At 37.4% G+C, this 27,910-nt stretch overlaps 4 protein-coding genes across 5 annotated transcripts; 2 read left to right on the top strand and 2 right to left on the bottom strand.

The window, feature by feature from the left end:
* The first annotated feature begins 7,278 nt into the window (after positions 1-7,278).
* Positions 7,279-10,034, top strand: LOC133742415 (auxin-responsive protein SAUR21-like). The gene is made up of 2 exons (XM_062170071.1): positions 7,279-7,742; positions 9,739-10,034. The coding sequence occupies exons 1-2, from the start codon at positions 7,380-7,382 to the stop codon at positions 9,796-9,798; spliced, it is 423 nt and encodes a 140-aa protein (XP_062026055.1). The 5' UTR covers positions 7,279-7,379; the 3' UTR covers positions 9,799-10,034.
* A 570-nt stretch (positions 10,035-10,604) lies between these two features.
* LOC133725600 (uncharacterized) lies at positions 10,605-16,438 on the top strand. The gene is made up of 15 exons (XM_062152909.1): positions 10,605-10,851; positions 10,952-11,004; positions 11,299-11,330; positions 11,728-11,818; positions 12,236-12,341; positions 12,428-12,498; positions 12,708-12,777; positions 13,186-13,248; positions 13,740-13,811; positions 13,941-14,042; positions 14,231-14,305; positions 14,709-14,804; positions 15,165-15,281; positions 15,406-15,462; positions 16,132-16,438. Exons 1-15 carry the CDS (start codon positions 10,708-10,710, stop codon positions 16,186-16,188), a joined length of 1,206 nt encoding a protein of 401 aa, XP_062008893.1. The 5' UTR covers positions 10,605-10,707; the 3' UTR covers positions 16,189-16,438.
* Positions 16,439-17,409: 971 nt separating this feature from the next.
* LOC133742405 (uncharacterized) lies at positions 17,410-18,281 on the bottom strand. The gene has a single exon (XM_062170064.1). The coding sequence runs from the start codon at positions 18,059-18,061 to the stop codon at positions 17,627-17,629; it is 435 nt and encodes a 144-aa protein (XP_062026048.1). The 5' UTR covers positions 18,062-18,281; the 3' UTR covers positions 17,410-17,626.
* Positions 18,282-22,519: 4,238 nt separating this feature from the next.
* On the bottom strand, positions 22,520-25,108 carry LOC133742393 (tyrosine-sulfated glycopeptide receptor 1-like). Of its 2 annotated transcripts, XM_062170054.1 has the most exons (2): positions 23,509-25,108; positions 23,283-23,419 (listed from the first exon to the last, which is right to left on the bottom strand). In XM_062170054.1, exons 1-2 carry the CDS (start codon positions 25,020-25,022, stop codon positions 23,335-23,337), a joined length of 1,599 nt encoding a protein of 532 aa, XP_062026038.1. In that variant the 5' UTR covers positions 25,023-25,108; the 3' UTR covers positions 23,283-23,334. The 2 variants fall into 2 exon arrangements, with proteins under 2 accessions (XP_062026035.1, XP_062026038.1); XM_062170051.1 differs by having other exon boundaries at positions 22,520-25,108.
* Positions 25,109-27,910: the final 2,802 nt, after the last annotated feature.

The following is a 27,910-nucleotide window of genomic DNA, read 5'->3' as shown; positions in this document are numbered from 1 at the left end:
TTTTCATCATTGAGCAAGTTGTATAATTTTTATTTTACTTGCAAATGAGAAGAAATTAACAAAAGAAACGTTTCTAAAACTTGACTCTAAGCCAAAAGAGGGCAGAGAATAACACCAAGTGGTACCAGAAAAATGAGGAATCAAATAAATGAATAATACTATTTTGTTTATAAAAGAAAATAAAATCAGTCATAAATGGTATACTCACTGCTTTTGGGCCTCGTTTGATTCGCGGAATGGAAAGCTTAGGAATGGAAACTTGATCATTTCCTGTGTTTGGCACATCCCAAGGAAATGAACAACTTTCCTGCATAAAGAGAAAATAGGGGGGAAAGTGGATCCTCCCACACCTCATGGGATTCACTTTCCCTTCTACTTTCCATTCATTAATTGCACATTAATTACCTATTTTAAATATTATTTTAAAGATTATTATTACCAATTTATCTAAGAAAATTTTGAATCTTGAAGTGTTTATGTTTTTATATTAAGTGATACTATTGGAAATTTGATGCTGCTTACTTTCCTATTCATGCACAAACCAAACATTAGAAAGGAAAGTAAAATACATTTTCATATTATTTTCCTGACATTCCCAAACATTGAAAGGGAAATTAGTGGGAAATTTAGTTTCTCATGCTCATGGGAAAGGCTAAGGAACCAATTTCCTTTCCGCAAACCAAACGAGGCATTGGTGTTAACTACTTTGAATTTGCAGTGTTAATCAGAGTAGTTGAGTTCTATTTATCTTATATATGTGTGAATAATATTACTGGCTGAGGGTTAACTGCTTTTCTTTGTTGGTAAGAGAGGGTTAACTGCTTTGATGACTTACTATTTTATTAGTTATGGGTCTTAACAAACCTTCAAAAGTTCAAATCTTGCACTTGATCTTAAATTTTTTCCCATCATCTTAATTATTCAAATATGCAAAAGTACTGTATTGGGAATTTAAACAAGCCTTTTTTATAAAATATATTAGTGTTATAATGATGCATTCAAGTTATGGACATTTTATGTTATCCGGCCTTCTCCTGCCAGAACTGGTCAAGACACTGAAATTTCAAGGTTTATCTATTAAAGCTCACATGCAACTCCAGTTCTCCTATTAAAAAAGAAAATTGCTCTTGTAATCTCCAAAATAATAAAAAGAGAAAGGAAAACCTCAACCGTGAAGCCTCTGCTCATTGATCCATTTCTTGGAAGCCTCAGAATTGTTTTTTTCGGTAAAGTATTATTAGTTGACTATTACGAGATCATCCATCCTAATACTATTCACACCCAATCAAACATTTTTAGGGAATTTGTATGCTCCTTATAGTAAACCAAGCATGTATTCACTCATATCTATTCGTTTATATATGTGATACATTTTTTTTTTTTGGATAAAGAAACTTCATTAAAAAAGAACAAAGAAATTATTAATATTCTAGAAAAAATGCTATGTTAGTTAGATTATGAATTATAGGTCTCATGATTCGAATTGTCTATTTTTCAGTTCATTTTAAACATCGTTCTGTTTTTGAAATATTTAAACATCGTTCTTACGAAGTATCAGTCATAGCGAAGCTAATTCATCTACTCAGAACACTACTAATTTTGGTTAATTATATAAAAACATCACAAAGCTAAAGTTCCCTGTAAAATCTAATTACATGCATGTGCTCTTGGCCAAGATAAAAATAAAATTACATGCATGTGCCGTCATTCCAATAATGGTTAACTAATTAAATTGCTGGCAACTGGAGAAGAAAAGGATTACATGCATCATGGATCAATAGAAACCATCCTAATCATCAACTTTGCTCGGGTGCGGATATCCGTATCTAAGCAAAAGGTACGGATTTCCATATTTGACCTATTTTTCGATCATATTTTCATATCTTAACCGTTCAGTTTTTAGGTCATAATGTATAGATCATCTCTACAAATTTTCAGCCAAATTGATGATCATTAAGACATCCAAAACTGCAATTTACACGAACGAACTGAATCTGTCGAATCGGAACCGTTCGTGTTTATAATGGTAAATTGCAGTTTTGGATGCCTTAACGATCATCAATTTAGCTGAAAATTTGCAGAAGTGATCTACTCATATATACCTAAAAACTGAACTGTTAAGATGTGAAAATGTGATCGAAAAGTGGGTCAAAACTGAAAATCCGTTCCTTAGCTAAGGAACGGACGTCCGCAGCCAAGAAGGGCTGATCATCAACTTTGTAAATGACATGAAAAAAAAAGAAAAAGTATACCAAGTAAATGGGAGATAATTTCCTTGAACGAATTGCTATGTACACATTCTGCTTCTGCCTAAAATATATAGGAGAAGAATTGATTGACAAAAAAAAAAAAAAAAGAGGAAATAATGTGAAATTAAACTAATTAATCAAAACCTGTTTTCTGATTTTCTTATCATTCTTCTTTTGGTTTGACAGACACCTGACCAAAATATGCTCAAAATCTTCTTCATCACAAGGAATTCTAAGTGCACCTTCTTGCTCAAATCCATACTCGTCTTCCACCCTATCCATCAAAACCCTAAAATCTGGCGACGACAAGCAACTCATGGGAATCACAAACCTGCGAAGCTCGGGGCCCACGTATACTGCAATGAACCCTTTCGGAACTTGCACCGAGGCCCGGTGGCCATCAGACAACTCTCCGGCCAGCAACGATTCTGCAGAGTTCTCACCGGAGTCTAAGAGTCCCCCGGAAACAACTGGATGTTTGTGGTTTGGAGGAAACCAAAGCGATAGCCGGTGAATGCTGTTCTTTGGCCACGCGCCAATGTGCCTTATCAGCTGCTGCTTCATGTTGTAGTTTCGATGGCGATGAATGTGATGAAGCTGATGTTGATGATGGATTAATGGCTCTGAATGGCTAAGTTCTTGCATGCAAAGGGTTTCATGCTGATTAATCATATAAACTATAGTATTTCACCTAGAGAATTAAAGGAAAAAAAATTCAATTTACAGAACAAACAGAAAACATGGATTTTGTGGGTCTGATCTATATCGCAGAGAAAAAGCTCAACCTTTGTACAAATATGGAGGAGAAAACTCTTTCTCTGCGAACGAAGATGGTGTTTGCAGTAGAAAGGACCCGATCATGTTTTCATTGTTGGTTTGTTGTTTGATTATGAAGCTGGGATCAAATCCATATTTATATATACAAAGTCCATAGGTGTTGAGTGCTCCGCCTTACAACTCGACCGGCTTTCTCTATTTTTGGCAATTTGTCCAAGTGCTGTTGTAAATTTTGGCGGCCATTGATAATATGGACTACTTAATTATGGTCAAATGGTTTAAGGATTAGAGGTTTAATTTGTTATATATGGTATAATTTAAGTGACAGCCACACATAAACGTACGTAGTTAAACTTGTTGTACCACATTTATACAGATGACGTACATTCCCAACCACAATTGGTATAGAAGTAATTGAACCTTTTTAGGGATCACATTACTAACCACATATTTTATATCCACTTATTTAAACGAGTCTAGCTAGCTACATATTTTCGAGATATATAAATGTGTAAAAATTATATAAAAAATTAACTATTTTTTATTACTCCAGTAAGTCAAAGTATAATTGTTCATGAATATTTAGTTCAGTGGTGTAATTATTTTTGAGTGAGATGTCTCGAGTTCAACTTATGGACAACAACTAATTGTATGATAATAAAAGAAAAGATCAAAAATAGTTTTTGAGACTCGTACCTGATTTTATATATCTAAACCCTAAATTGTCAAATACAGAAGTCAAAATTTAGAGCTTTACCTGAATTTGAAGTTTCTAAAACCTAAACCCTAAATGTAAAACCGTTTCAAACTTCCAAGAGTCAAGTAATTTCGCTTCTAATTCTTTTGGAGTAGGAGGTAAGACACGAATTGGAATTCTAGATTAAGGATAGATCAGAAGAGATCCACATTCGTACTTGTCATCCAGTAATAATCTATCATGAACCAATATGGCAATATTTAATTTCGATAATCAGATTCTCTACGAACCCGAAATTCTAATTAAAATACGAAGTTGGTGTTGTATCTGCATTTCAGACAGGTTCGAGTGGATATGCATGGCACGGGAGAGATCCAACGATCATAACAAAGTGGAATAACTTTTGTACTCTCTTAACTTTTATTGTTAATTTCCACGTACTCCTCCTAGCTCTTTTAACTTATATCGTTTCGATCCACTCCAGTTAATTCTTCCCTAGCTGATTCTTTTTAATTACATAGGCTTTGGATACATCGATACAACAATTAGACCTCTGTTCATTCATATGGCTCGAGATGGGTTATTTTACTATATTTTGCCAAGCACTTATCTGAACTTTGTTTCTACAGTTCATGCCTCCTTCGTACAAGAAACAAAGCAAAAAACACAACAAAATTACAGTTGAGTTGAGAGCGCCGTAGCTTAGTTATATTCAGTTGGATCGAGACTCCACTGTCTCCACATACAATGCCATCGAAAAAAGAGAGTAGAGAAAAACAAAATGGGAAAAAACGTGCATGGTTGGATATATAGGAATATAGGAAGTTAATATTATATATATATATATATATATAATTAATTAATTAATTAATTGTTGTTTCTATTCTTGACGTCTTGGTATCATCTTTGTCGTGATCGATTTTCTTGAACTCTCTCCGATGGTTATTTTTAATTAATTGTCATGAACTCTCTCCGAACGCTCTGATCAATATAGTTATCGGCTTTCAGCTCTCAACAAGATACAAGATAGTATTAGGCGAGCACACCTAGATTAAACAACCCAAAATTAGTAACTATCTAGCTTCAATTCTATATTAGAAATATTAGTGGTTATTAGTTCAAGTTGTGAAGGTAGGCTAGGACTAACTACTGTTCCAATCCTCTTTCAATAACATGAATTTAACAAAATAAATAACATAAAGAAACTCCAATTTCGTAGTAGGGGTGAACTCGCTTATGGCGATTATTTGTTTCGGGCGGAATTGGCTATCTTGGTTTCACAATTTTGCTCATATCCGCCATATTATGCGGCAAATCATTATACAGATGCTTTGGACGCTCTCGTAATTCGTCATATATGTGTGTGTGTATATATATATAGACACACACACACATACAGTTTTTCTATACTAACCAATGAATGAACCGAATCTGTTCAGCCTGAACCGTTCGTGTTCATAACTGTAAATTACAGTTTTGGATGCCTTAACGGTCATCAATTTGGCTGAAAATTTGTAGAAGTGATCTATACAGTAGGATCTAAAAACTGAATAGTTAAGATGTGAATATGTGATCGAAAAAGTAGTCAAAATATGGAAATCCGTTCCTTAGCTAAGGAACGGACCTCCTTAGCATAAAAGGCATGTATGTATATATGTATGTATGTGTGTGTGTGTCTATATATATATATAGACACAGGTCCGTTCCAAAGCGGACGTCCGCACTTTCGCTAAAGTGCGGACGTCAATCTTCTGCAGCATTTCAGGCCTCGACGGCGGTGCGAATCGGGCCGGACAGAGGCTGGAGGCATCCCAGACAGCTTCTAGGCAGGGATCGAGGTCGGAGGAGGTCGAGGTTGCAGGTTTCTGGGCAGCACTGCAACCACGTCGTCAGCGACTCCACTGATTGCAGATCGGTCCGTCCGACCCCTGGCCTCCGTCCGGCAAGCCCCGCAGCTCCGTCGTGCCCCGAGCCGAGCTGCAGCATCGACGTCCGCACTTTAGCGAAAGTGCGGACGTCCTCTCTCGATCGGCTCCGTGTGTGTGTCTATATATATATATGTTGTCTAGACCGCCAACTCTTCCAAGACTAATGATCGAAACACTAACCATTTGCATTGAATTGGTCAACGAAGTTTCACAATCGATGACCGAAAACCGCCATAGCTCGCCGCGAGATGCACCATTGGTTTCTATTTGGTTTAGCAGTTGGCTTGGCATATAAATAGTTCATCTTTTATTCATGCCACTAAATTAAATGATTGTTATTGGCAATAATATAAATTATTTTTTAACTATGTACTAATTAAACTCTCTCATGTAAAGTAGGTCTCACATGGATGGTTAAACGAAAGTAGGGCTATTGAGTAATTAAAAGTATACGGCTATTGAGTAATTAAAAGTATACGAATAGTGATTGATCTCCAAAAATATATAAATAATTTAGGGAAAATTTCGCAAACAGTACACCAAGTAAAGGCCACTAATAATTCTTATACATAAAGTTCCAAACCAAACATTTCGGTACACGAAATCTGAAACTCGACTCATTATCAGTACACGACGTCAATTTTTGACACCAAAATGTCCATTATGCCCTCAGTTCTTTTTTTTTTTAATAATTTTTTTTTCCTTCTTTTTTTCTATTTTTTTCAGTTATTTTTTTTCCTTCGCTTTTTCTGTTATTTTTTTTCTTCCTTCATTTTTATCTCTTTCTTTCTTTTCACATGACTAAATATTGGCCGAGTTACAAATATAAGCTGTAGGACCATAAATCTCACCAATTGGAGGGCAAGGGCGGCGTTGGAAGCGAGGGAGTGAGCGTGGAGGTGAGGAAGAAGAAAGAGATAAAAACGAAGGAAAAAAAAAAAACAGAAAAAACGAAGGAAAAAAAATAACAGAAAAAAAAATTTATTAAAAAAAAAAAGAACTGAGGGCATAATGGACATTTTGGTGTCAAAAATTGACTTCGTGTACTGATAGTGGGTCGAGTTTCAGATTTCGTGTACCGAAATGTTTGGTTTGGAACTTTATGTATAAGAATTATTAGTGGCCTTTACTTGGTGTACTGTTTGCGAAATTTTTCCAATAATTTAACATAAACGATCACGATATTGTTGCACTGAGAGACACGCATATAGCATGCATCTATATTCGTAAGATCATGGGTTTTCTGAATATATATACAGATGAATAGTACTATCTAACCTTTAAAGCCATAAACTCTGATAAGTTCAAATTTCTAATCCTCTTCTTTGTGTACTCATTTTCGGAGATGCACCATGAAATATAAATTGGGTATGGTTATTGTATAAAAAAAAAAAAGAAGTTTGGGTATGGTTAGGCCAGTCAAATTTCAACATTTAATAGGGTGACAGTTATTTTGGCATTAGTGTCTTAACCTACTGAATGCTAAGCTTGCATTACTCTAAAGTCTATTCAAACTTAAATGTACGTATTTAATATGTGCATGGATATTTCCAGCAATGCAATGAAGTCATTTTGGAAACATTATAAATTTTCACTTTCCTGAGTTTTACCAACATAAATATTCAGATTCTCTTTCCGTCATCGTCTAGGCAATCCTTAAACATTGAAGCATTTTTGTAAAGGACTTGGATTGCAAATCACCTTCTTGTATCTTCATATTAATTCCCCATGGCAACCCCCACAAGCAAAAGTTCCAAAACAATCCGGCAAGCCATCCAACTCAAACAAGTGATGAAGCTCTGGAAGGCCATAAGCGTCAATGGCAAATCCAACCCCACTCCCTCTGGCTTTCTTCCTGTTTATGTTGGATGGTACCGAATCCGGTTCTTGATTCCTACCCGATTCCTCAAATATCCGATATTTGTGGCTCTTCTTGACAAATCAGGAGAGGAATTTGGGTTCAAGATCAGTGGAGGGATAGTGTTGCCATGTGATGTTGAGTTCTTCAAAGAAATACTCAATTTGCTTCAGAAGAATGAGAAGAGGTACGGTGGCTTAGAGCTTGATCAGTTCCTGAAGAAAATTTCTGAGGTGAGTACTCATTTTGATTCCTCTACCTGCAAGAAGGAAGATGGCAATGCTTATGGTCAATTTGTTGATGGACTTAGAGAACCTTTGATGGAGAAAGCATAATGGGGCTTGATTAGTTAATTATGGACGTTGTGGGTGGAAATGCATGTTTAGATTTCATCGCATCTTTATTAAATTGTTTCTTTTAATTAGTTGAATAAGTCGGGCTAATTGTGGCTCTAAGAACTAATAATTTTTATTTCATTTTCTCTTGTTTTATTTCATCTGGGCTAACTAATAATTTTTATTTCATTTTCTCTTGTTTTATTTCATCTGGGCTAGCTGTTGCTGCTTGTACGTAATACTTACTTATAAAGTTTAATTTCATGGATTGTTAAAATTGATGTTAATTATTTCGATGTTTTCTTTGTGGACGTTGGTACATGTACATAGAAGGAAATCTAGTCCTCGTACAATCTATACAGATGTGCAATCACACATACACAGCCTAGCTTTAGCTAGATTTCCTTGTAATTTCCATAATTTAAAGCATTGCATTCAGAGTTTTTTTTTTCCCCTCCTTCGTTTCTTTTATTCTTTTTTCTTTTTTTTTGAGAAAAGGAGATAATATCATTCAAATATCCATGGCCAGAAGGCACGTACATCAAATGCTGTCTTACACCACAATCATACATGATATAAGCTACCAGGCAAAGGACAGGTGACCCCTCACTGTTAACAAATGCGCTCACTTATTGAGCCTATATACAGGAGATCAAATCCTCACTACAAAACCTCTCTTTTGAAAAGTAAACCTAGTCGCCTAGAGACCTCAATTGGTGTACAACTAGAGAGAACTAAGAAGCAAGTAGTAAAAGACTCAAAGTCAAGTACTAGGCAAGGAGACCCAGGAACCAAAATCTTCCCACGTCCTTATCTCGAGAATCCTCCGTCTTAACTACTCAAGAGGATTTGCTAGAGGCACGAAAGTGCGTAGTTCTCTAACAAAATTAGAGAGTAATACAAACCTAGGATTCCCAAAGCAAGGAAATAGTAGAGTAACTAAAAAATAAAATATAACAATATAACAACTTGGGTTGGGTCCACAAAGTGAGCCCAAACCCCATCTCCAGCCCAGATCGGGCCTACCAGCTGCATCCAAGCCCAAAGGACCAAACCGGCCATGCATCCAACCCCGCCCGGCCCAAGTCACCAGCTGTGTCGCCCCACTACACAGACCGCCACCCCACCACCGAAGTCGGGCCACCGTCGCGCCTCCGTAGTCGTCCCACCATCGGCGAACGCCGTTGAGCGTCCCAGTCCGCCCAACAAACACCGGCATCTGGAAAGTCTGCAACAGGATCCGGATCGATCGTCCAAATCAGCCCTCAATCGACCGTCAATCCGACCATCGACGTCGGCCGACCGACGAAAGTCCACCAACAGACGCCGCTCCGACCCCAGCAAACCCCTTTCCTTCTCCGATCCCTTCCCACTTCCACAACTCAGCCAGTTCCTTCGGCCAATAGGGACGAAACCAGACAACTTCCGATCCAATCCTTTGAAACCGAGACACAACCCTGGAGAAAACTCCCGTCCGGCCTCACCTAATAGCCGCCGGCTAGGCCAGAGGCCGTCGCCGGGGCCGAGGCGCAGCCGGACAGGCACTAGTATACACAGCGGCGGCCTCTAGGGTTTTGTTTCTTTTATTCTTATGCCCTTATAGACAGACATATAATGGTAAGTTAATAATATTGTTCCTTATGGTGATAGGAGTTCCTAATCATGAATTAGATTTACTCACTGCGTGATGGGGGATAATGGTTAAGCACAAGATTAGCATTACTCATTGCATGCTAAGTACTTTTCGTCGGGCTACAAATTTGGCCGATTTGTGTTAGAAAAATGTCTTGTTAATTCATGGAATATTCAATTCTTTTATTTATTTATTTTTGGATGTGGTTGGTCAAGAAAGACCTTACACATCATGAGAACTAATCAAGTTTTAAATTTTCAGAAACCAAACGTTTTATATAGCCAAAGGGAATATGCCACGCCTAAAATCATCCCAAGCTAGCGCAGCTATATGGCTAGCTAGGAGCTATTTCTGAGTCAGTTAGCATTGCAACCAGGCGCCATGAAAGTTAAGCATCGATCGACATTGTAATAGCGACAGATTATTATAGTACTCTTAGAGAAGATCAGGATTAGATTTCATGAAGATAATTAAGACAAATGCTAGTAATCTTGCAATCAAATATAGAGGGGGAGGTGATGTTGAGAAACAAGTAGACAGGCTAGGGAGCCGTTGATTGGAGATGTATTATCTGGTGATCCCGGCTGTAGGACGTACATAGTATAGGTAGCAAGGTGGGTACAAGTTTGGCCTTTTAAGGCAAATGAAGCAAATTTTTTTACTTGCTATAAATATTCAACATGTTTGGTATTTATCTTTCCGGGCAAGTAAAATTAGGAAGCTAAAAGATATGTTTGGTAAATGGAAGGTAAAATTAGACATGCGGGTCAATGATTGTTTTTACTAAGGAAATGACGAATGACTAGATTCACGACAATTCACAGCTAATTAGATCACTCATATTTGAAATTTCATATGTTTCTGGATTGGTGTGACAAGTCGACATTCCATCAACATGCTAGAATATATTAATGTCTGTGCTAAAAAATAAAAATTTTCGAGTAGATAGGTAAACTTATACAAGCTCAATCGACTCAATGCTAGCGTTCACATGAATCAGAAGAAGATGAAAATTATGAGTTGACTCTTAAGATCCATATAAACACAGAAAATTAGTGTTTTTTGACGTGTCATATATCTTATCTAGTGGGCCCCACTGTCGAAGGCTATAGCTCAAACATTTTCGACTCAACAAGAAAATATGTGTGCTTGCTTGCCACCAAAACTAAAACACAGCAAAAGCCATCAATCTGAGGAACTTTTCCGGTAAAAAGCCGCGAAAACTCCACCATGTTCATCGCCGCAGCAACGACGACGGCGATGACGACGTGTCGTTTCCATACGCTTCGAATTCAATGCGCTGATTCGAAGCCCAGACCCGGGTTCGGAACCAAAACCAACAACAAGAACAAGAAAAAGAACAACCTCAACCAGGTACCGTGTCTCTAATTTAATAACCAAGACTGAGCCTTTTCTTTCAAAGTTTCATTAAACTTTGTTTCCTCTGAGCTTAAGTTTGTTCCAACACACTCAGACAAACAAGGCCGCTACCTCAGTTGAGCAGAAGGGAACTGGTTATCAACAAAGGTACATTCTTTGAATGCATTTTGTGCTTTCTAGTTTGGTTTCTTTTCTTGTATAATGTATGAACTTAATTGGGTCTTGTCGTTTTTGGGGTTTCAATTAGTCGAAGATTATATAAATGCATATATGGCTAATGCAAATGTGTACTGAACTATTGGTATTTGTGTGCAGCTGTTTTGTGGTATCTATTTATAGCTATAATCAAATGTTTTCACCAATAGCATGATCTTTGGTGACATTGAATTTTCTATGTAAACAACTTCAATGATATTTAATCCTGTTTACTTCCTTGTGCAGGAAATCAACCACGAACCGGTCTGTGACAAATCGTAAGTGGCTTAGTATTCATAGTATTCGCACGACTAATTATTACTATCAGACATTTTAGCTCTAGGCTTGATCGGTTCTTTGCCAAGAGCTGCTGTTTGAACGAATACAAAGATCATGGTCTTCTCATGCTGTTTTTCCTGCATGCCTTGTTATGTTGGTAACTAAAACTTGTACTTAATCTTTGGCTAGTAGTAACTTGCCTTTGTTTCGTTATTTTCAAAATTCATGACCAACTTGGAGGCTTGGACATGTTTGTAATTTGTGTGGAAAATCATGTTATCAGGTCTCATTTAGTCGTTTTGTAGTCCCAGTCTCTTGTTGATTAGTAAGACATGCTCCTTCTATTCTTCAATTGGTTATATTTTCATTCAACTCAAGGCGACATTTTCTTTGTAGAGGCGCCTGGATTAAGTTCCCGATTTGATGGTAAAGTTAAGAGAAATCTTGGGGACCTTGAGTTTGAGGAACGTCTGGAAGCAGTTAGAAGGTATGATGCATTTTCTCTAAGAGGTTAAATTGGAGTGTTGATTACTTTTTGGATATTTGGCGTTCATAAATTGTTAGAAAGTACTGCAAACTAAGGAATCACACCAACTGCCCAAGTAATGTATACTTCACTCTCACGTCAACTACCCCTTATTGTACTCGGTGAAGTTGAGTGCAGTAATTCCTTTTCAATTTTCACCATTCAGCATTACCTGACATCATATATATGGCTATATGCATATAAAAAAGTCAGTGATCATGTCATTTTTATACCTCGTTGCCATGCTATTGCAGCAATATGTACGACTATTTGTATTGCATCATTAGTATATCATAGTAGCTGATTGGATGGTTTCATGTGCATAATGTTTTCAAGAATAATTGCCAATAAGTATCATGCTTTATGTGGAACATTCAGTTCAGCACTTGAGCAGAAGAAAACAATTGACAAAGAGGAATTTGGAGCAATTGACTATGATGCACCTGTCAAATCGGAAAAGAAAAAAATTGGACTTGGAACACAGGTAAACTTGTTCTGCTATGCACTTTCTAACCCATACAATCAATGTTCAAGGCACACATATCTGATTCAGAGTTTCTCATGGAATAGATTGGAGTAGGTGTAGCAGTATTGGTATTTGGTTTGGTTTTTGCTTTGGGGGACTTTCTTCCTTCTAGCAGGTATGACATAGTAGATTGAAGTTTTACAGATTTGAATATTTTTGTTTTGCTAGCTTTCTTCTGTTTAAATGACCACTTGATTTAATATAATGCATCTAGAGGTTGAAACTATTGTTATTTTGTTATTGCTTTCTATGCCTTTTTAATAGTATATTATTCTAGTAATTCCTGAGGAATGATTTCATTTCGATATGGTTTCAAGTTTTCAGTGTTAGTCCTACTGAGGATGCTGCACTAACCAGTAATAAACTGTCTGAAGAAGAGAAAGCTTCACTTCAGGTAATGTTCAAAGGAAAAAAAATCTTTTATCTTTTCCGTTTAGTATATATGTTCTGTTTAGAAAATTGGTTTGTGTCTAAATCACTTGAGTATATATGATTTCTGATATATGTGTGAAATACTGAAAGCATTGAGCTGATGCTGGATATGGAGAAGTGCCTCTGATATATTACAGTGGGAAAGAAAGTAGAAGCTAGTGAGAAAAGAATTAGAAAAAATAGATTTGGGCTGCTTTGACAGGACAGATGGTGGCTGATTCATACATAGTATCCCAGAATACTATCACTAGTAGCAGTAATAATAGTATAATAAATGCAATGAAGTATTAATGATAGCGGTGATAGGAATAACACCATACATCACAAATAGTATTATCTCACTAACACTTGTACTTTTGATTTGTGGCAGACTAGGCTCAAAGAATATGAAGCAACACTTGGTAACAGCCCAAAAGATCCAACTGCTCTTGAGGTGAGTCATATCGTATTAGACAACATATTTATATTTCTTCCAACTTCCTTGGTTGCTGAATCCTGCTACTGCTTAAATTAGAAGTTTACATAATCAGATTTTACACTGTTTCCATTTAGTTAATGTCCACTTGAAACTCCCATTTTGCTTTTGAAGTAATGTAAAAGGATGTTGTTCCTGAGTGTAGGATAATGGGATAACCAATATGAGACTGTAACTGTTTATGCCAGTGCAGGTTGCACGGTGTAACAATAAGTTCACGCATGAATGTAATTCAAATGCTGTGTTTGTTTACATAGAAGATTAGAAGTTTTATTGATGCTAGAAGACTTTATAAAAATATTATTATTTTATTTTATTATAATATCAGGATTTACAATATTTTCTTTTAATTTATGTCAAAATTTTTCTTTACTTGATTGCTCACGGTTCCGGTTTGCCATCAAATCTTCTGTGTCAGCCATTTTCAATGTTTTCTTGGGGCTTTGCAGGGAGCTGCAGTAACTTTAGCAGAATTAGGAGAATATACTCGGGCTTCCACTCTGCTTGAGGACTTGACTAAGGTTGTTCTCACTATTAGCTCTTGGATTTATAAAACCACATTGTACGTGAAGAGGGTGCTTAAAATTGCATATAGAAATTCTCCTGCTGATAACTCCATATTAACCCTTCTTTTGGTGGGGGTTACATAGGAAAAACCAAGTGATCCTGAAGTTTTTCGTCTGCTTGGAGAAGTAAAATATGAACTCAAAGATTATGAAGGGAGTGTTGCTGCATATAAGGTTTCTTCCATGGTCAGTCTTCCAATAACTTTTCTGATTAAGCACAGCTAACCTAAACATCAGTTGAAAGAGCTTGGTTGGATTTCAAATAATTCTTGTCATGAAGATGATATAATTTGGTAGCTGCTGATATTCATCAACCATTACTGGCATAAGTTCAATAAAACCCCTTACATGAATGTTCCGTTCTTTTGTGCCAGGTGTCCAAAGATCTCAAATTTGAAGTTATGCGTGGCCTTACAAATGCATTGCTTGCTGCCAAAAGACCAGATGAGGTATTCCATTGTTCCTTTCGCTTATGCTAACTCTTATTTCAGAATACTTCTCTCATTGCATTCTTGTTGAGGTCCTTCATCAGTGTCCAAATGGTTTAGAATGCTGACATGAAGAAAAATTCTTCAAGGGTATTAAGCATTTTAGGTAGGATGATTATACATGCTCTAGATTATGCTAATTGATATTCTTGAACTTGCACAATTTCGTATACTGTAGCTTCTGGAACTGAGTAATCAAAGAAACATGGTAGTTGTACTGGACCAATAGTGATTCCTATGATTGCTTTTTTGATTATATCTTGTGAGGTTTCGACTCAGTTGTCTCCTAGATTACCAGGTTTCTTACAACTAGTAAAATCGAACTTATCTTCTTCCGCCTCTCCTTCTGCCTTTCTGTTTGCAGGCTGTCCAATTTCTTCTTGCCTCTCGATCACGGTTGGATGCAGACAACCCAAAGGCTGCAAGCAGTACGACTGAACTGCAGGTGGATCCCATTCAAGTGAGTCATGAATCCTCGCTAACATTTACATATTTTGGCACCACTGAAATGGCTACTTTGCACTTTTCCTTTCAGAGTGACAAGCTAGATGAAACCTAACAAAGTTAGCAACTTTAAATAAAACTTTGAGCTTGTATGGTATTGGGAAGAGAATTTTGACCATTTACCTTTTAATATCTATGTAATATCCCAACTTAATCATGCACATTTCTCTTCTTTTTAAGGTTTGAAATGTTCCTTTCAGTTAATTTAGCCATCAGATGTTGTGATTTGGGTTCAATTGCTTCTGTGAAAGTCTGATTCTGTTTTCCTTTTTTATTTATTTGTATATTTTATTTTGGTTATGTCATGAAAAATCAGGTCGAATTACTTCTTGGAAAAGCCTATTCAGATTGGGGCCATATCAGTGATGCTGTTTCTGTCTATGATCGGCTCATCTCTAGTCATCCAAATGACTTCCGTGGTTACTTGGCTAAGGTTTTTCTTTTTCTCCTTTTCTTTTGTGGTGCTTCATTTTTTGTTCGGTAAGTTGTGCAGACCCTAGGCATTTCTTATCAAGAAAACTGGCTAATAAAGGTTTATTCTTTTAATGCTTCTGCAGGGAATTATATTAAGAGAAAATGGTAAAGGTGGAGAAGCAGAGCGGATGTTCATACAGGTAAATATGAATGGCTATTAGCACCTGAACTATACTTTTGTAGAAATACATGCACACAGGCATTTACATGTAAAGAGAGATGATTATGCATGCAAATCTATGAATGACTAGTGTGAGATGAAGTCTAAATATGTAGAGATAATGCTTACACACCGAGATGCACATTACGTATGTAGAGATTATTCAATTACCATACAATTCCATCTATAAAAGTGCCTGCAAGAACTGGCTTTGAGTAGCTTAAATTTCATGTGGACATTATTCTACCTAATTGGGTTTAACAAAAGGTCTAACAGTTCTTATATGCTACAACACGAAGTTATCAGTTATCTGGATTCTTTTCATTGTTATCTCAAATACAATTGTTAGGATTATGAAGAAAGCCCTATGGTACTCCCACTTTTATGAAGGATGACGTACATATAAATTTTCTTTTGTAATTTGTAAACCAACTTGATTCACTTCATTCTGGCCACACTCCTTATTTTGTAACATTAGCAAGACTTCCATCAAAACTGATCTAACAACGTATTACCATTTTCCAAGGTGAATAAGAAATGAAGATGAGTTTTTGGCATTTATGTTTGTGTGAAGTAGATGTTGATACTCAGTGCATATGTGTGTGCTAATGTAACAGTATGTCGCAATAATCACGGTTTTCATGTGTAGGCACGGTTTTTTGCACCAGAGAAGGCCAAGGCACTTGTAGATCGGTATTCAAGATGATGACCACAATGTTGAAGTAGAATGTGCCCCCAAATTGGAAGACATAAAAGATAGTTAGGACTAGGATAGGTCAAGAGGTTCAATCCTTTCCATTGTAACAAAAATTGTAATCGCAAAGGCTTCTCGTGCTACCCCTGAGCATTGAGTTCACTTGTATAGAACTAGAGACTTTTGGTCCAAGAACACATTAGACGAGCTGAGCTGTGAATAAACAGATGATAGGTTTGGATCATTTTAGATTTACTTCTGATTTTGTCAGTCTTTCACATACTTCAATTCCATATAAAATTTAACCTTCAATAGTATTTAGCATAAAAGGTTGACCATAGTGGCTGCATATAACTTGTGGTACGCGTTGGGTGGAATGGTTAAAATCGGTGAGGAAAATGTTTCTCTTTATTTTGAAGTGCAATTGGAAGTTGTTTTTCTCCTCACTGGTGCATTTTATGCAAAAACCATGGAGAAAGTGCTGATCACGTCTTTGTGCATTGTGAAGTGACTATTTCCTTATGGAAAAAGCTTTTTAGGGAGGCAAGAGTGGACTGGACAACTCCATTACAGAGAAGCGAATTGCTAAGAGAAAAACCTTTAGCTTTTGGTAAAGGGAGAAAGGCAAAAACCCTTTGGGGATGTGGGGTGCTAGCTGTTTGTTGGGTGGTCTGGTTGGAAAGAAATAGGAGAATTTTTGAAAACTATGGAGGTTCGGAGAGGGAAGACATGTGGGAGAGAGTCAAATTCTGGGCATCCTTATGGGCTTCTATTTCTAAGGATTTCAAGGATTATAGTCTTTCTTCTATTATTCTTAATTGGCAAGCAGCTGTAGTATAAGTCCCTAAGCTGTGTTTGTTCTTTTAGTCGACATGCTAAGCCTTTTGCCCTAGCTGTCTTTTGATCTTTTTAGCGGACTCCTTGTCCGCCTCCTTGTTTTTGTCTCTCTCTTTTTCAATAAAGAGTTGTTTCTTTTCAAAAAAAAAAAGTGCAAGTGATTCGAGACTCGAGTATGCTTTGCTTCAATTTCTGCAGCTATAGTCAAGCTCTACCGTAGTTAGCTCTCTTCGAGTCGAAATTTGAACCACACTGACTTTCCAGAAAAGAGAAGTAAAACTAGTTAACAACATTCCAGACTCAATTACCAAATTTTATGAATCCACTTGCAAATCCTTGTTCCCTCAAATCCCAGTTGTAGGGGAATTAAGATTCATAAGCAAAAGATCATCACCACATACAAATGTACTATGCTGAGGCAAAGAGTAACATCAACTTTCCAATGGAAATTACACTCATTTCACATCAATAAAATGCATCTCCCCACACCTTTTCCCTACAGGTTCAAGTATCCAGAAACAAAAAAAAAAAAAAAAAAAACCCCAAATAAAGGGGAAAGAGAACATCCTACATTGAAAAGAAGTAAAAACAGAAACCCAACAAGAAAACCCGTTCAAGGATTTTCCTTTTCGACATTCCTGACAGAATTCCAAATGTCTCCAAAACCCTTGAATACATGAGGCAGAACACTCTGAACGCCTTGGAAGGTGAGCCCAGAAGCAAGCCCAATAGCAAAAGACTCACCATAGCCAGGCTTGGAGTCAAGCTTCATGTTAAGAATGGCAAGGCTGTTGTTGGTGTTGTCAACTTTTCTTGAAGTCTCAGCCAAAAGCTTGTCCTTTCTGCCTCTTCCAGAGGATATGACCCTAAACAGGGCAGTCTGGAGGTCCCCTATGACCTTGAGAGAGGCTTCTTGGGTGTCAAGCCCTTGGGATTCATAGTGGGAGATGAGCTCTTGTGGGGTGGGCAGCTTTTTCTTCAGGGCATTTGGGTCTGTGGGTTTGGTGGGTTTTTGGGGGTTGGAGTTTGGGGTCAGTGGTTGTTCCATTGGATTTGGAGGGTTTAAGATTGGTGAAGAAGGGGTTTAAGATTTGGGGATTTTTGAGTCGAGGGATAAGGTGGACTATTGGGGGCAAAATAGACTCAAATCGACAGGGTCGGGTCAGTTGGACATTCTCGGATTCTCCTACTTGAAAGCCCGGCTCAGTCGGACCAATAGTGATTTATTGCTCTGATTGCTTGTTTGAGTATTGTCCAGTTTGGGTATGCTTTTGAGACTGCTTTCAATCCCAAAAACGCTTTTAAAATTGTTTGGACTGTTTGGTATACATCTAGAATTAGCTTTTGGTCGGAAGCACTTCTCTCAACCACTGAAATAAATTCAGTTTTTGCGAAAATCAAGTTAGGACGAAGAGAAATAAAATTTTCGAGGAACTACCTATACTGTCCTTATATCTTGTGAGGTTTTGATTCTCAGTTATCTCTTAAACAATGTTCTAAAAATCGCTAGGCAAATCTTCTTGATCTGTCTGAAAAGAAGGCAGCAGGAGGGTATGTAATGATCACTTGAGCTTGTAATGAATGAAATCGAAACCTATTTTGGGATTGATGATATATATATATATATATATATATATATATATATATATATATATATATATGTACAATTAAAATAAAAAATGACTAAATACTTATTACTCCTCAAACTTTTCCCTGAAAAACAGTTTAGTCCCTCGCATTTTAAATTAAACTGGATAGTCTTTATTCTCTCTAATTCTCACACAACAAGTCTAAAATGATTATTATACCCCTCATTTCCACTTTTTTTTTCCTGCTTCTCTCTTTCTCTCAGCTCTCTCTCTATTCGAGATTCTCCGCCATGGCCTCCATGACAAGACCCACAAATGCTCCGGCGACTCCTGCAGCTCCCTGCTCCAGTTCCCCTACCCCAATTCCAACTCCGACCAGCTCAGCTCCGATCCCATTTCCAACCAACCCAGCTCTCGGTCTGCAACAACCAAGAAATCAGAGAAAGAAATTGAAAAACCCATTTGGCTACTCCAAGATCTCCCTCCCTCTCCACCACCACCACCCCCTTATCCGCCGTTGCATTTCCGACCCCTACTCCCCTCCGGCGCCGCCGCAAACCAACCCATTTATCCCGATTGCAACCCACCCAAGATTTCCTCGCTGTCCCCGACCCACTTCAACTCCTCCATGCTGCCGCAGCAGCTGACCCTCCGTCGCTCCGTCTCCAATCTTAGCCCCTCTCCAGCCCAGACTTTCTCGATCCCTCTCTGTCTCCGATTCATCCACGGATGCAAAATCTATCAAATTTCAATCAAAATTCACCAAATCTCCTATGGAACCAGGTCTCGGATCGAAAAAGAAGCGCGCTGAATGTATCTAACATTTTGGGGCACAACCGAAGAACCTTACTGGAAAAGTGGTCATCGAAAACTAAAGACTTCGCTGGAGGAGCAAAGCTAAGGTTCCAAAGAAGTGAAGAACATCAAACGGAGAAAAGAAATAAAAGGGGAGAGAGAGAGAGAGAGAGAGAGAGAGAGAGAGAGAGAGAGAGAGAGAGAGAGAGAGAGAGAGAGAGAGAGAGAGAGAGAGAGAGAGAGAGAGAGTAAAAAAAAAAAGATAAAAAAGAGAGAAATTTTTTTTTTTAAAAAAAGAGAAAAATAATAAAAAAGAGGGAGTGAGGGTATAATAGTCATTTTAGACATATTGTGAATCTGTTGTGTGAGAATTAGAGAGAATAAAGACTATTCAATTTAATTTAAAAAGCGAGGGACTAAACTGTTTTTCAGGGAAAAATTTGAGGAGTAACAAAGTATTTAGTCCATAAAAAACTATACTTAATAATATAATTGGGGTCCGGATCATGGAACACTATATTTTAAACAATTTTTTACACATTTTGTGAGCCATTAGATTTTAAAACATCAAATAGTTTGGATTTGTTGTTTGAATAATGTCAACACAACACCAAGTGATGTGGAAAATAACATGGCATTATATATTTTCAATCAAAAATATTATAATTAATTAGATTAAACTTTTCTTTATAAAAAAAAAATCAAAATTTGAGGGATGCTATTTCTTATCAAAATTGTACTAGATTAAAAGAAAAATAAAGAAGAAGAATAGCTAGCAGAATAACAAGCACCCAAAAAGCCAAACCCCAGGAAAAAAAAAAAAAAATCATCTTCTCCGGCCAACTCCAAACTCTCATGCAACATTACCACTAACTCTTAGATTGTTTTCAATCGGACTATGATTAGGTTAAACTTCTTCATTAATTTTTCTACGACTCGTAGGCTAACAAATCATATCATTACTAATTGACGCAATAAGTGCTGACTACAAATTGCTGGCTCATGTTAATGTAAATTAACATTTCTATGTAAATAACAGCAAAAATTGTATGTATTATATCTCTTCTTTTTCAAATCACATGTAAATTGACATTTCTATGTGAATCACAGGAAAATTTGTATGGATCATATCTCTTCTTTTTCAAATCATTAATCACCTTTGAGTTGTTGTGCACTACAGGTACAACCTTTTACACTGAAATCCATGTGGAATAGCATTACTCCACATAGGTCTCATCATTTAGCCCTTCGGCCCTAAGCCCGGGCCGAAGCCCAACCCGGCCCTTGCATTAGGGCGGTCCGGCCCTACCATTTCTCAAATAAGGTAGGGTAAGGGTCATGCAAATGAAGCCCAACCCTACCCTACGGCCCGACCCGTTTGAGCCCGTTAGGGCCAAGCCCGGCTCGACCCTTTAAGCCCGCCCAATTAAGCCCTAATAATTTTCTATTTTTTATTATTTTTAAATATGTTTCTCTTTTTTCTATAACATACAAGTTATATCATTTTTTGTAATTGATTTCCTAAGTTTTATTTTCTTTAATTTTTGTTTCCTTTGTTAAATAACAATTAATTTTGGCAGATTTAGAGAGAGAGTTAATTGAATATAACCACTTTAACTAATATTTATAAATGTTATAACTTATAAGTTAATATATAATATATATAGGGACGTTCCAAAGAGGACGTCCGTGAACTTGCAATTTTGCGGACCTAAAGACATCAGCCGTTGGATGCTACAACTGAGATCGTACGGTGGTTCAGCTTTAGTTAATTCCAAAACACGTGCAGGTCAAGTGGTGTCCACCTATGACCTATCCACACTTGAATCATCATCTTCTCTCAAACTGAAAGTATCTCAGCAATTGGTTTCTGGAATCGTTGAAAAACCACCCATCTAGACTTTGACTAACTTTTCCCGTGTGTTGCCAATTAAACCACAATCAAGCAAACCATTGACATCAATTATGCGCTATGAAAATAAAACTTAAAAAACAAGAATTCTAAACAACCAGAGAGATTTGGGATTCAGAATGAGGATGGGATAGCTCATATGCTTAGAACCAATTCTTCCATCTCAGATACAAATTCGTTCAATCTCAGATTTTGATGGGCTCTGTATGTTCTCTTTTTGTTTCTTTTCCCTTGATTCAATTTGAACGGAAAATTTGTGGAAGGCCTGCGTCGTGGTTCATCTAAGCTCACTCCGATCAACGCCTCGATCCCCAATTCCAACAACGCCTTCGAGATCGGGAACTTTTTGGGCGAGAAGATACTCAGAAAGGTCGAGCTGAGATGTGTAGTTTCAAGCGTCAATGGTGGGAAGACATGAATTTTGGGTGGATTGGAGATGAGGATTCTGGTTTTGTCGCTGAGAGTGGAGATTGAGGAGTAGGTTTGAAGTATAAAACCATGGTTTTGGATGGAATGGTTCTGAACCGTTAATTTTCACTTAGAGCAATCAACGGCTAAGAAGCAGCTCCGCATTTTTTGACATTCACTGACGTCCCCTCTCGATCCCTGCTATATATATATATATAAAAGTCTGCTCACATAAGAGACAGTTTTTAAGGGATTGTGAGGGACATATTTAAATATGTGGTTAATGGGTGTTTTGCTAGTGGCCAATTAGTAGCTGTTGGACTTGGTAATTAGTCAAAAGTTTGATCAAATGACATAATAGCTTAGAATATAAAGAACATAAGATAATACAGGACTTAGTTGAACTTCTCGGTTATTGACTATACAATTTGTAGGGAAATAGATTAGAAAGTGACTGATTAGTTTTTTTTTTTTTAATTTTTTTTAGAGAAGACTAATTAGTTGAATCATATTATTGAATCTTTGGCGTAAATAATGGAAGAAAGCTTCAATTTATAATACATAGGCCACATGGCTGGAAAGTAATAGTCAGATAATGCCACTATACACAATAATTTACACTGATCGAAATAGATGAAGTGTGGGAAAAACCAAACTGTGATCCTGTATATACCCATATGACTGAGTACTGACGATGGTGTTACTCAACATCTCACATTGTTTTCCCAACTAATTTTAAAGTGCTCAACTGCTCATTGCAGTTCAATTGATAAAATTACATGGAAATTCATCAAACGTGAGCATTTATATAGTTTGTGGGAACAAAAAATGGTCTCTTTTCATAACATGCATTAACAAATATCAGCCGGTCATGTTGTTCATGTTATTGAAAAGTGGTCAATTTTGTTCACCAACGATGTAACATGCCCATTTTAGGTAGTTTCAGAATTACATTCATGATAAAGAAAAATATCACTTGCATGCTTGATGAATTACCATGCATGGATCAAAACATTTACATGAAAACCTACTAATTAATACATATGAACACGTAACTAAATTAATTTGTTCATACACCAACCAAGAAATGGTATTTTTGCATCATCAATACTAAAACCAATACTAAAACCAATGCCAAAAAAGATCCCAAAGACAAGTGCAATAAGAATCTTCTTTGTCTCATATGTGTGAGTATTAGTTGTCCGAAATACTGCTCCAGGGCTCCGAGGCATTTCGAGGCAAGAACGACTCAACATTGGAGGGCCACATAATCCTGGATTCCCTTCAAAGCTGGAGTTGGTAAAAGTATTAAACTGACCTCCAGATGGTACTAGTCCCTGAAGATCATTGTATGCCACACTGAAGGAAGACAAGAAATGCAGACTTTTGATAGAAGCAGGGATTTCACCAGATAGATGGTTATAGGAGAGATCCAATTTCTCTAAGTTGGTGAGAAAACGTATCTGATCAGGGATGCTACCAGAGAAGCTGTTGCGACTAAGGTCCAACACGAGAATGAACTGCAATTGCCCTATCTCGGTGGGGATATTGCCGCCAAGGCAGTTATTACCTAGATATATAGCTGGAGGGAGGCTGGACAGCTGATTGTACTGCTGATTAGTTGCAGCTTGGGTATTCACAAAGACCGGCAACTCTATATAACTTCTGTCCGCTAGATCGATGGCCTCTTTCGATGTCAAACCTGGCATCCCACAGAGCTCCTTAGGAAATCCTCCAGTAAGGTTATTATTGGACAAATCCATGTAGAAAAGGCTAGGCAGAGTAGCAAACCAACTGGGAATTGGACCGGTTAAGAGGTTAACTGACAAGTCCAAGACTTCAAGTTTCTTAAGCTTGCCAAACCAGGTAGGAACTTGACCTGTGAAATTGCAGCCACCCAGGGCAAAAACCAGTATATTCTGAAATCCACCAGAGTCTACTAGGCTTTCATCATCCGGCAAGGGTTCATTCATAAAACTCTTGGATAGCACCAGAGTGGTCAGATTCTTACAACTCCTTAAATTTTTAAAAGCCCCAGCGGCATTGCTTAAGAAGTTGTTAGAGATGGATAGGAAAGCCAGGGACTCTAGTCCACCTATTTCAGGTGATATCTGGCCTATGACCCGGTTATTAGCGAATCGAACTGCTGTTAGTGACTTGCAAGAGTAGAGGCTTTGTGGTAACTCACCGGTGAAGTTGTTGTTGCCAAGGTCGAGTGTGGTGAGGCGTTGGAGTGTAGAGAAGTTGAAGGCAGAGAGTTCTCCATACATATAATTGACCCGCAAATTCAAGGTGGATAGATTTGTGCAGTTGTTGAGAGATGCAGGCAAGGCACCTGTGAGGTTGTTGATGTGGAGAGCTAGCTCTACCAACCTGAAAAGGTTACCAATTTGGCTTGGTATTGGCCCCGCCACTTGGTTAGAGTAGAGCTCCAGCAGCTTCAGATTGGTTAAACGCACAATGCCATCACCAATGTGTCCTGACAAGCGATTGACAGGCAGAGAAAGCTGTTGGAGATCAGCAAGGTCGAAAATGTCATCAGGGAGAGGGCCAGACAGATTATTGAAGCCTGCCCGGAAGACTTGGAGCTTCGAACAAGTGCCGAGTCCGGTGAAAATTGGTTCACTGAATTTGTTGAAGGAGAAGTCCAAGATGGTGAGGTTGCTGTGATTGCTACCATTTTTGCAGAACTCAGAGATGGGAATGGAACCAGCAAAGCTGTTATTGCTGACATTGAAAGTGACGAGAGAGCCTGCATCGACGGATGGGATGAGGATCGAAGATGGGATTGTTCCATTGAAGTAATTGCTGGACAAGTCTACAATCTGAAGCTTGCTGGCTTCCTTAGATGAAATTGGTAAGTGGCCGTTGAGACGATTGAAGCTCAAGTCTAGAACTTGGAGGCGAAAGAGGGAGGAAAACAATCTATCTGGGAGCAGACCCAACAGCCTATTGTTGGAAAGATTGAGGTGGATGAGAAATGTGAGGTTGGTGATAGCTGGAGAGATTGAACCTCTTAAGCCTCTCCCAGGCAGCCAGAGATGAACGACTCGATCATCAAGGCCACAGAGTATTCCTTCCCAATGGCAGCAGTCGGAGGCAGCCGACCAGTTCAATGGTAATGAGACCTTGAAAGCCAAGGACAAGAGAGCGTTGCGATCCACTTGATCACAAGCAGCATAGGTACAGCAAGGAAGAAACAGCAGAACAAAAACCCACTGACCTAAGAAGATGAGCTGTGTTGTTGGAATGTCCTTCTTCTCATCCTTGGAGGAGATTACTTTGTTGGGCTTCATCTTGATCATCTCCAAATCAGTAGTACCAATCTATACATGTCTTTATATCTATTTGACATCTGCCCTTGGTCTGAGATTCTATGTGAGTGGAAGTACTTTGGTACACCGTTTGGCCTCTACCAAGACAGAGTCCAAGTCATATTCCATGAACATGTTGATTATAATAAAAGGTGCTTACCAAGGTATTAGAAAAAAAGACAATCGATTACGTAAACTTGAATGAAACATTAAAGAACCTATCATAAAAGCGCTTCCTTGGGTGCAGGGTTAGCTAACTTTGCTACCATGAAGGTTGGACATTCCATGTCCTGGAAGGCTGTAAACCTTGTTTAATAATGTGAATCACAACTTCATGGGTTGTTTATTGTTCTATTGACCCATTCTAATAACTTACAGTAGAAAGCAGAAATTGATGGGTTGGTAGAGAAAACAAACACGGAGCAATTAAATTAAAGAGAAAAAGAACAAACAGGTTCAGCATCCATACAAAATGAAGATGATACCTTGAAAGCCAAGGACAAAGAGCATCATGATCCAATTGGTTAATTAGAGGCAGCACAGGCAAAGCAAGGCAGCAGGCCAAGGACAACCTGTTGTCCCAAAAAGAGAAGAGGCTGTGGGTTCGTCTTTGTTCATTGTGGAGCATTAGTACCAACCCATGCATACAGTTGTATCTGTGCATCGCAGTAAACAACATTGACCTACAGAGAGGAAGAGAGTGCAAGTGATGTTGCATGAACATATTTTTCATGATAAAAAATAAAAAAAGTGTTTCCAAAAACGTAAGTAAAAAAATTTCTATTACAGTTCACATCAAAAATTACTTCCTACCACATAACTAAACTGGCAAGAACATAAATCTAATCACATAGCAAGAGCAAAGAAAGTTTTTAAAATCTAATTACAAACTAAAGAATATATCACATAGGCATTTACTTCACCTTGAAGACTGGACCTTCCATGTGCTGCAAACCGTTGTCAAAGGAAAGTGTTTCCTGGGCATACTTGTTGCAATGCAACAGTTGACCAAATAATATTCGATCTTCACACATTGTGGAGTTGCAGAGAGGCAAACAGTATAAGGAGACTTTCAGTCATGAGTGAAAGTCAAAACTTTATGAGTTTGTGGGAAAAACAGTAGTGAGACAGATTAAAAAGAGAAGGTAAATGGCTCAGCATCCATAAATGTAAGGACATGATTCAGTGCCTAAATGGTATTCATAATTTATGGAGTTGCAGAGAAACTATGATCATCAAGGAAGTATCTATCAGTTTCCATCATGACTTAATTTTTATGAACCATTTCTTCTTTCCGTGTATGTATGAACAATTGAACATATTGATGGTCTTGTCCAAAAAAAGAAAAAAAAGAAAAATGAACATATTGATCGTGAATCATTACGAAAAAGTGTTTCCTCATATGTGGAGCAAAAAATATGTCACATAAAAAATGAACATCCTAATTCCTATCACTTTAACAATTTATCATATAGCACGTACAAATGAAGTTTCTTGAAAAATCTATCACGTTAAAAGAGCAACTGATCGACAAGAAAAGATGCATCAAAAAAGTGTTTGGTTTACTTGAGGGCAGGTGCAGCAGCTAGCTATTGGACTTTGAAGGTTGGTCCTTCAATTAGCTGCAATCCATTATCAAAAGAATTTGTTTCCGATGGCTATTTGTCTGCACAGAAACCATTCACCTGAAAATGTATTGCTACATTATGGAATTTCAAAGAGGTGAAGAGTTGTATGGAGATCTGAGTTACAGTCTTGAGTCAAAAGACAGAGTTAAATGGTTTGTTCATTTTCTGGTGAACTGTTTTAATAAAGCAAGCAACAGAACTTCACCATCCTGAAGAAAAACAGATGAGAGCAAATCTATAAAAAAATCCTAAACAAAAATGAAAAGGCACAGCATCCATAAATTAAAGGAAAGACTGGATATCAACCAAATCATAATATGCTATGTCTATAAATGAATATGGACCAGAATCATGAGGGAGGAAAAGTTTCTATAGCTATCTCTGAAGAGCATCAGAACTCGAACTTTGGTACCTATTATACTTAGAAGCAGCTAAGAAGATTGGTGCTTTATAAGAAGTCTGCATTAATAGGACATACAACATTCGACAGGGATAGAATAGATAATTATCCATCTTTTGGCATGATAAGACGCTGAGTAACAGCCAAAGTTAAGCATAATTATCTTACACCATCACCAAAGCTCATTGCATAATTACAGTTTTATTGCAAGGTAGTCTAAATATAAAAAAATAATAATAAAAAAAAAAAAAAAAAAAGATGATATGTGAAATTTAAGCTACCAGAAATAGAAATATCTGTTATTTTATAAGAAAACTAAAACCAAAGGAATGTTATCTATTCTGTATGAAAAAAGGGAAGAAAGTAAAATGCCATGGAGAGCTGATCATAATATAATATTTCTTCCATAAATGTTTTCTTTGAAGACAGGGGACGCCTGCTGCAGTTGGCTGTTCGACTCTGTAATTAGTCAAAATATGATAAACTAGCATAGTTCTTTTCTTAGTCAAAATAAGTTATCAACACAGGAGCTGCATTGGACTAGACCTACCTTGAAGATTATTATGAATAATGAATTGCAATATTTGATTATTATTCTTGGCTTAAACCATGAATGTATACTTGAATTTGTAATAAATAGCTTGACTATCAGTCAAGTAATGTTAAATATACAACTCATTTCCTATAAATACCTATACCTCAAACAATGCTAATCATACGTCCAAATCATAAGTTTTCTGTACATAAGCCCTTGAGGAACTGTAACAGTAATCCTGGAATGACTTCAAAGCTAGAGGTGGTTAAAGTACCAAAGAAAACTCCAGATGGTTACAAGGACGGTACAAGTCCTT

The sequence above is a fragment of the Rosa rugosa genome, chromosome 1 (genome assembly GCF_958449725.1).
Source record: "Rosa rugosa chromosome 1, drRosRugo1.1, whole genome shotgun sequence".
In the NCBI taxonomy this organism is placed as follows: Eukaryota; Viridiplantae; Streptophyta; class Magnoliopsida; order Rosales; family Rosaceae; genus Rosa; species Rosa rugosa.
This window is presented reverse-complemented; position numbering and strand designations above follow the sequence as displayed.

Bases quoted from the DNA above. Each gene is read 5' to 3' on its own strand.
- LOC133742405 (XM_062170064.1), bottom strand. From the start codon at position 18,061: ATGGAACAACCACTGACCCCAAACTCCAACCCCCAAAAACCCACCAAA.
- LOC133742415 (XM_062170071.1), top strand. From the start codon at position 7,380: ATGGCAACCCCCACAAGCAAAAGTTCCAAAACAATCCGGCAAGCCATC. The intron at 7,743-9,738 runs GTGAGTACTCAT...TTAAATTTTCAG, and splicing joins TCCTGAAGAAAATTTCTGAG to AAACCAAACGTTTTATATAG.
- LOC133725600 (XM_062152909.1), top strand. From the start codon at position 10,708: ATGTTCATCGCCGCAGCAACGACGACGGCGATGACGACGTGTCGTTTC. The intron at 11,005-11,298 runs GTACATTCTTTG...TTCCTTGTGCAG, and splicing joins GGAACTGGTTATCAACAAAG to GAAATCAACCACGAACCGGT. The intron at 14,043-14,230 runs GTCAGTCTTCCA...CTTTTGTGCCAG, and splicing joins CATATAAGGTTTCTTCCATG to GTGTCCAAAGATCTCAAATT.
- LOC133742393 (XM_062170051.1), bottom strand. From the start codon at position 25,022: ATGATCAAGATGAAGCCCAACAAAGTAATCTCCTCCAAGGATGAGAAG.